The sequence below is a fragment of the Dendrobium catenatum genome, unplaced genomic scaffold (assembly GCF_001605985.2).
Source record: "Dendrobium catenatum unplaced genomic scaffold, ASM160598v2 fragScaff_scaffold_913, whole genome shotgun sequence".
NCBI classification, from domain to species: domain Eukaryota; kingdom Viridiplantae; phylum Streptophyta; class Magnoliopsida; order Asparagales; family Orchidaceae; genus Dendrobium; species Dendrobium catenatum.
In genome coordinates, this window is record NW_021319375.1 from 763900 (window position 1) to 772928 (window position 9029).

Consider the following 9029-nt stretch of genomic DNA (forward strand, 5'->3'; position numbering starts at 1 on the left):
AATGCATGAGGAAGGAGGGATGATTGTTTGGAGCATTGAGGTGCTCTAAACTGTCATACATGAGGAGGAGGATACACTAGGGAGCTTCTAATGTGTGCTTGGATTCATACAGTCTAACACTTAGAGCTTTGAGGTATCATGCATGAAAGAGAGAAGAATACAATGAATTATTGTTTGCTAATTTAATGTTTCAACAAACAAAGCAAATGAACCCAGGATTTGACCCTGAGGTTTGCTAGTGCTTTCTCTAAGTTCTTTAGAGGTTATTAGGGAAACCTCCATGTGACTTTGGAAAGCAACAAGCATGAAAATCATTTGTTGTTTTTGTGTTTCAACGAATAAAATGAAGAAACTTAGAATTTGGCTCTAAGTTTGAAGGACTCATGTAGTGATATGTTTGAAGGCTTGACGAACCTCAAATCATCATGCATGAGAGGATGTTTACTGATTTTGTGTTCTAACAAAAGATGTAGGAGAACTTAGAATTTGGTCAATTTCGTGTTGCATGCTGAGATCCCGAATTAATATTTAAAATTATCAACACGTATATTCCTTCAAGAGATAAGAATACAATGAATTCTTTTCAAAGTATATGCAGGTGATTTTTCAAAGTTCAAGGGCACCACCTCCTCCATCGCACTAAGATTTCAGAAGTCAATAAAGAGACTTTTGCAACTACACAATCCAACAAAGCGAGCTAGAATAGCTTGAAGTCTTTCAACAGCCTGAAGCTTAAGGTTTGAATGAGTGTAAGAGGCTGGATCCAACGAGCTAAAATTTGGCCGGATCGCTGGCAACTCCATCTACTCAACACGCCATAAGAAAGGTCATAGTAGCGGAATCCCCACTTTGTCAACCTGTCAGTAGGGATTGTAGGAATTGCGAAGGCTTAGTTGACTCGATACGTTCAAGTGATCATAGTCTACCAAATTCTCCTAATTGACAGGAGAATCAAAGTTCTAGTGGGAAGGATGAGTCGTAAGCAACTACTGAATGTGTGTAGGCCCTAAATCTTCAACCACAAAAGAGGACTTCAAATCTACCAACTTCGGTAAAATCAACATTGAGAAGCATATATCCCATAGCTCAAGTTTGAAGCCTTAATAGTGCTTATGTCATAAGTGACAGTTCAATGTCCAGAAACACCATTGATAAGAAGCTCGTGACAAAATACTCATACGACACATAGTAACATAGTGGTAAGTAAAAGTATCTGCTTCCTGTAGGCGGGGAATTCAACATGCAACGCTGCAGAACCTCTTGGCTTGTACATAGTCATTATGAAACTTACAAATGCTCATATTTGTTAAGCAGTGAGTTTATATGAATAAGGCTGAATGTCTTACAAAGGGAACCATCAGTGGATGCGACTTGGTTCATATAAAGAAGATAGTAATTCACCAAAGGGAGATACTTGAGAAGAATGTAATGGATATGACTTGTTCGTAGTCTACATCAAGTTACAAATAAGTACATTGATCCGCAAGCAATCAAGAAGAAAAGATCTGCAATACATACAAGTCCTCTACGAATACAACATCCACCCCTGTGTAGATACATAAAGACTACAGTAAATGCAGTATCATGTAGTCAACTTCAGTCTAAGGATGAATACATCTACCTCCAGCATTAGTGGATGTATTGTGAAGACCAAAAATCACAGCAGAATGCATAAAGAATGTAAGTTCCTGTGAGCTTCTAGAACCCCAAGGCAGGAGATTAGTTAGTGCACTATGATCCACCTGCAGAAAGTAACCATAATGCACGACAGTCTACCTGTACGAAGCAGCGAACAACTCAATTTAGAAGCTGCTATGCCACGCCACCGGATCCGCAACTTCTATGCAAGCGGACAAAAGGCGTTTACAAATACTTTCAAGATATCCTTCCTACATATGTGCACCGTAGTTTGTTTACACTTAGGTACACTAAAAGAGGGTAAAAGCAATCAAATACCCGCATGGGCCCCGACGAGCGTGTTATTGGTACACACGTGACGTCTAGGGATGCTGCGCGGGTATCAAACTTTAAACCTGATCCTCCTTAGCAGGTAAAAAGGAGTCGACAGGGTTTAATTATAAAATGCCCCCAAATCCGCATGGGCCCCTGCGAGCGTGTTATTGGTACACACGTAACGTCTAGGGATGCTGCGCGGGTTGACGAGTGAATTCAAGTTCGAAACCGATCCTTCTATACGGGTTAATAAAAGTCGACAGGGTTCGAACCAACAAACAAATATACGGTTGTGGCGACCGTTATATTTGTCTTAATACATTCATATTAGACCTTCAATGCCTATAACAAAGAGAATTTACTATCAAGGGCATAAAGCCTACGAAATCCGATCCTCTATCAATAATTTGATAGAGTTGACAATATTCAATCAACAAAAGAGAAATGACCCCGAACACCCTGATGATGGCCGTGTTGAATACAGATCTCAACCGGAGGAGTCCCCAAATATTTTGAAATGTCTCCCAAATATCCAAAGTACATTTCAAATATTCCATAACTCCACAAAATCCCAAAATCCAAAAAAATATTTAAAAATGAAACTATCCATCCCAACACTTAAAGCAAAGCCCATCCACCCTTTGCAACAGTCTGCCGGGGTGGACAAATTCAAATTTACTTCAGCTCACAAAGAGCCAAATGCCTAGTCGAAAATATCACTAGGATCCATTCTCAAAACAGTCTCCTGCTAGTAAGGACGTGGTACGTGTCCTCTGACCGGCGGTTCATCGCCAAATGGCACCGCAAGATAAACGGTTATGACTCGGGGCCCTCTGAACCGAGTGGTTTTGACGCCAAATGGCACCACAAAATACCGGTTATGGCCAGCGCCGTTACGTTCCTTATTAGCATCAAATCCTTGAGATATGAATCAATAGGATATGATCGATAGGGCACAAAGCTCTATGTTAGCTAAGGTGGATTCAAATTTGTCCCCTTAGACAAACATTCATCCCAGGTCTACAAGGTCCCCTTGGACGAAGCAACCCATGGCTGCCAACAAGGATTCTTCTGTCAGGTTGGGTCGACTACCTCCTCTGACTAAGTAGAGCAGGGACCACGATGGCCCGGGATGACTGAACCATGGGATCTTGATCGTGTCAATCACCCATTCCCCCACCATCCGCTTTAAGTGTAAGATGGTGAAATTTCAAGTTTTAAATATCAAACCCTCCAAATTTCCCAATATCCAAACCATTCAAATTCCAAACTTCCAATCCTCAATATCCAAACTCATGCTGCTACTATATGCCAGATAACATGTATTTCTACGTATCTGATTGACGACTAGCCTTAATCAAAAGTTCTCTCTCGTGATCGGGAGGGGTAATTAACTATAGGGGCTTGCGCCTATAGGAAACCAGAACTCAGATCATAATGTCCTCGCAAAATGAGGGTGAAATCTCTGGGTAGTGTCTTATCTACAAACCAATCTGCCTTCCAAAATTTATCTTGGAACTTATTCAGTTAAAACTCCATCGCCGAATAAAAAAAAAAAGCGAGTGGAGGCCGGAGCCGAATTTTCGGAGCCCATAAAATTGAGTCTAAATAAATTACAGATTGACAGAGTTCAAGTGACAAATAAAGAACTGGATTTTGAATCATTAAATGCTTGGTCAAACATGCAATTGCTAGATGACAATCATGATTGTTCAAACAAGGATTGATTGAAAGATTTATGGCTCTTTCATAAGCAACAATGCAAAAATTTTCAAACAAGTAGCCACTTTGATCATTTAAATGCATTTAAATCAATATCACACATTCAAACAAGGATTCATGCATAAGTTGATTATAAACCCTTGTATGGAGTTTTTGGATAACTATACTGGACTTGAAAGAGTCATGTGAATTGGAATAAAAAATGTTGATGGTAATATCAAGTTCATTACACTTGTTGTAAATCACCTTTGAAGGCAAAGAACTTGCAAGTGGTGTTTGTTTGCAAATAACAAGGAGATTGTAAAGTTATGATATGAGGGCCATTAGAGCCTAAAAGATCATTCACAACATCAAACATAATGTATCCTCAAGCAACAATCAATAGAAATTGCAAGAGATGTGATAGCCCCACCTACAAATCACCATGCAATAGTCCTCGATGAGTGTTATGGATAACGCAAGATAGATAATTAATTGTAAATGATAATAAGAGATACACAAACCATATATGGTTGAAGAAATTGGTTTCAAATGCAACTTGAATAATAGTCAATGACAAATCACTTGCATACATGAAAAGGGGTAGATCATAAGTACAACAGGTCTCCAGTCCACATGAGCACTCGGATAAAATATTGTTTGCAAGCAATGATGGAAAGTCCTTTGTGTGAAGAATAGTATACCCGCAGATTGCAATCATCAACCGTTAAGCAAATGTATTAACTCTTTCATGTAATGAGCATGGCAAGCTTGTATCCAAATGAATGTCAATATCAGCATGTAAATGAATGCACTAAGCTTTCTGCAAATGATGACAGTAGACATGGGGCAACTATGATAAATATCCTGCAAACAATGGGAGACAAAATGCTAGAAGGCAAAAGATAGAAGATCACGACAAAGACCTGCCATATGCATCAGATGCCATCTACAAGCAAAATGTCTATAACAAGTACAAGATCTTACGAACCACTGCAGGATACCCATTCAATATTCAAAATGTTAGAGCAACTAGAAGGATTTTGCATATAGTGGAGGCAACAATGTAATGCATCGGAATGCATTCAAGTGAACGTCAAGACACTATATTGCGCCTACCATAATTAATGATCAATGTTTGAAAAATGTGATATTAAAGATTAATGCAAAGCTTGGTGCTCTAAACTCACAATTACAAATATAAAACATACCTACTATTCCAATCATCTCAAAGGCTGCTTGTTGATTTCTATGCGAGTTCTGGGAATTGAAAGCCATATCAAATCATTATGAAGTGAGTGAATCTCAATTCAACTAAGTTCTGAACATTAAGTTGGTTACGATCATGGAGATTTGCAAGTTCTTGATAAACAGTGTTCGTACATCTAACAATTCACCTATGGGCAAATACAGAAGAGCTATGGTAAACTCGAGCTTCTACAAGTTACTGTAGAAGATCCGCCAAATGTTAAAAAATCCCCCGCACATGCACGGTAATATGTATACACATAGGTACACAAAGGGGGTAAATGTAATCAAGCACCCGCATGGGCCCTGGCGAGCGTGTTTTGGAAACATACGTGACGTCTAGGGATGCTGCACGGGTCAATAAATGAACGTAGTTCGAGCCCAATCCTTTTATATGGATATATGTGAGTCGTCACGACTCGAATTATCAAACATATATACGATCAAGACGTCGACCAGAATATCTATTTTATACGTTCATGTAAGGCTTTCAACAAAGAAAATTCATTAACAAAAATATAGAGCCTACAAAACCCGATCCTCTGTTGACAGCTCAACAGAGTTAGCAAGGTTCAATCCACAAATGAAAATGACTCCATACACCCCGATGATGACAGTGTTGAACGTAGATTTCAACCGGAGGGGTTAAATCCAACTATTTCAAATGCCCTAGAACTTTCATAAAATAAAGATATTTTCAAGTTACCCCAATCACCCCAATGATGATCGTGTTGAATGTAGATCTCAATCGGAGGGGTTAATTCCAAATATTTTAAATGCCACTCAAATGTCCGAAAGTCCATAGTCCAAAAATCTCAAAAGTCTAGAATATTTAAAATTAAAATAAACTATCAAACACTTAAATCAAAATACATCCACTCTCCACAACAGTTTGTCGAGGAGGACAAATTTGAAAATAACTTCAGCTCACATAGAGCTAATGCCTAGTCAACAATATCAGTATGATCCATTCTCAAATAATCTCCTGCCAGTAAGGATGTTGTACGTGTCCTTTAACCGACGATTTTATAGCCAAATGGCACCGCAGGATAAACAGTTATGACCCATGTCCCTCTAAACTGAGTGATTTTGCCGCCAAATGGCACCACGAGATAGCGGTTATGGCAAGAGCCAATGCATTTCTTAGTGACATCAAATACTTGAGATATGAATCAATAAGATATAATCGATAAAGCACAAAGCCCTCTGTTAGCTAATGTGGATTCAAATTTGTCCCCTTAGTCAAACACCCAACCCAAGTCTACAAGGTACCCTTGGACGATGCAACCCATGGTTGCCGACAAGGATCCTTCTGTCAGATTGGGTCGACTACCTCCTCTAACTAAGTAGACCATGGACCACGATAGCCCGAGACGACAGAACCATAGGATCTTGATCGGGTCCATCATTCATTCCCCCACCATCCGCTTTAAGTGCAAGATGGTGTAATTCCAAATTTTTAATATCAATCTCCAAATTCTAAATGCCCATGGTGCTATGCCAGATAATACGTATCTCTACGTATCTAATTGAATAGCCTTAATCGAAAGTTCTCTCTCGTTACCGGGAGGGGTAATTAATTATAGGGGTTGCGCCTATAGGAAACCAGAACTCAGATTATTAAGTCCTCGCAAAATGAGGTTGAAATCTTTTGGGTAGTGTCTTATCTACAAAATCATATGCTTTTCAAAATTTACCCCATAACTTAAATCCGTTAAAACTCCCCCGAAGAAAAGCAAGTGGACGGAAACCTGGGTCGAATTTTCGGAGCCCACATTGTGTTATGATAGACTCCATTTGGATAGACTTGTGCACTGTGTCCTATCATGCAACAAGAATAACGCAGGACTCCTGAAAATGAATGTGCTAATATATGCAATGGCATAAGTAACTCTTCCTCCTTGTGGAGGGGATCATGGATTTGGTGCCCTAACAAGTTGTTTGTGAGTATGTGAGGAACTAGGTGCAAGTGATCTAAGTTCTGTAATTTATTTTCTAAGGTTTTTTTTTTTTTTGCGCTTTTGAATATTCCTATTTTGATCTATACTTCATATTCACTCTCCTACAAATGCAACACTTCAACTTCAAATATTTTATATGCAGCGTCTAATTCAATATGATGAGATTTTGTTTTTTGAATGATTTCATAAAGCCTCAGATGCTTTTATTAAATTAGAATGCTCATTTTGCAGTGTGCTATGCTCCTTTTTCAAACATAAAAATTTTTATTTTAACTTTTTTTATAAATATCCTGTAATTGTTCAATAAAAGGAAAGTAATTCATCATATGAGTGCTCATATGCCTGAACTTGATCCATGTCACCTGAGCTGTCTTTTGCCATTAAGTACAAATTTGTGATTTTCTCTTCTGCTTCAATCTCAAAGGAGTCACAAATTGAATTTGTCCAAAAGGTTCTTTGAGGTTTTCTTTTATTCCTTTTCTCCTCAAGTTCCTCCTTTAATAATTGGCTTTTCATATGACATTTCCCCCTACAAACAGAATTGCTTAGAAATAAAATTGAAAAGCATTAAGATGTTTTATAATTTCTTTCTACTTGTTACATGTGATTGCTTCAAGATTTATGTACTTCTGACTCCTGTCCAATATCTGAAATCTTATTGGTTAATTTTATTGGAATCTAGAAATATTTGGCTCTAAGCGTCCTTTTTGGACTGGACAGTTCAAGCAGAAGGTTCCAGTGCTTGACATGTTTGGCAATCCAGCTGTTACCACTGCTGATAGTTCCAACCCATGGTGGACTTTATTAGACGAAGCTGTAAAAAAAGCCGATGGTAGGCTTGCTAAGCCAGAGATATTCCCCGCATCCACTGATGCTCGTTATTTCCGTGAACGTGGTATACCAGCATTCGGATTTTCACCAATGGCCAACACTCCAATTTTGCTCCATGACCATAATGAGGTTAGCGTTGTCTATCTATAACTGGAAGTTGAATGCACTGTTATTGGTTTTGGCAAGAGCTATTTTTTTCCCTTTAATCAGCATCACATTCTCTTGAATATTTTTTATGTCGTCAAATCATTTTAGTCTTCGTGATTGCTTCAAGTTCTTTTTGGTTTGCAGTTCTTGAACAAAGAAGAATACTTAAAAGGGATTGCGATTTACGAGTCAATCATCAAAGAGTTCGCAACTTATAGCGAGCTTGTTGAGGATGAAGAATCGCGGGCGGAGTTGTAAACTGATGGAATCTTCCTTGAATGCGTGCAAGCAGGGGACAATTTGCTCGTTGTTTTATTACAGTAGCTCTTGTGATGTTTCACATCAACAACTGTTTTCAGCAAAACCTAGTCCTGTAACTTTGGCCTTAGCTGTTAAACTGTGGTACTTGCAAATTAAAACTGTGAACGAGCTAAAGATATATATAATTAGATTGCTTGCGTAGCAAGTGGATGCCGGCCGGTAGTCTTCACCTATTTTCTTGATTTTTGGGTTTAAATAAAAAATATAAAGAAAATTAATAATCAATTTAAATATTAACTGAAGTAGGTTGAGAAGATATGTCTTGCATCATTAGCCAACTAAGACTTCGTTTGGAACAATTTTTTTATCACTTCTTAAAGCATCTTTCTAGTAAAAACAATTAATTTTTTACTAGAAAATTGTTTCAAGAAGCGGTAAGAAAGTCGCCCCAAACGAAGCCTAAGTGATGGATTGTAAGGTAAAGTTTATCTTTATTTGAAGTTGGGAGAATGGTTCATGCAGCCATCTCCCAAAAGCAAGATGGTTGCCCCACCACTAAATGAGAAGTAAAGACTGAGCTTTTAATATAGGAAGTCACTAATCACATAGCACCACATGCATATAGCATCTATACAATATATTTTATATTAAGTTTTCTTAGTTTTTGTTTAAAAAATTTCTATGGTTTTTAATCACTCTAATGCATTCTTTCTTTTATATATATAACATGTCAGAGTACGACTTTCCCTTAGGCCCCACAATGCTGGGGTATTTGGGCAAGGCTTGTCCCTTAGGTGAGGAGGGAGAGGAAGAGGAGGAAACAGGGCCATTGGAGGTTGCCAAGATGTAGAAGCCACCTACCAAGAAAATAAGGATAGAGGTAGTGGCCCTTGCTCACCCTGAGGTGCAAGTTGCTAAGAAGCTAGC

General features: G+C 38.4%; 1 protein-coding gene across 1 annotated transcript; it reads left to right on the forward strand.

Moving 5' to 3' along the window:
• Window positions 1-2098: 2098 nt before the first annotated feature.
• LOC110109489 (aminoacylase-1-like) lies at window positions 2099-8312 on the forward strand. The gene is made up of 3 exons (XM_020840583.2): window positions 2099-2123; window positions 7546-7823; window positions 7986-8312. The coding sequence occupies exons 1-3, from the start codon at window positions 2099-2101 to the stop codon at window positions 8097-8099; spliced, it is 417 nt and encodes a 138-aa protein (XP_020696242.2). The 3' UTR covers window positions 8100-8312.
• The last annotated feature ends 717 nt before the right edge of the window (window positions 8313-9029 follow it).

Coding starts and splice junctions, on each gene's coding strand:
- LOC110109489 (XM_020840583.2), top strand. CDS start 2,099: ATGGGCCCCTGCGAGCGTGTTATTG. Junction 2,124..7,545: donor CCCCTGCGAGCGTGTTATTG/GTACACACGTAA, acceptor ATTGGAATCTAG/AAATATTTGGCTCTAAGCGT. Junction 7,824..7,985: donor TGCTCCATGACCATAATGAG/GTTAGCGTTGTC, acceptor TTTGGTTTGCAG/TTCTTGAACAAAGAAGAATA.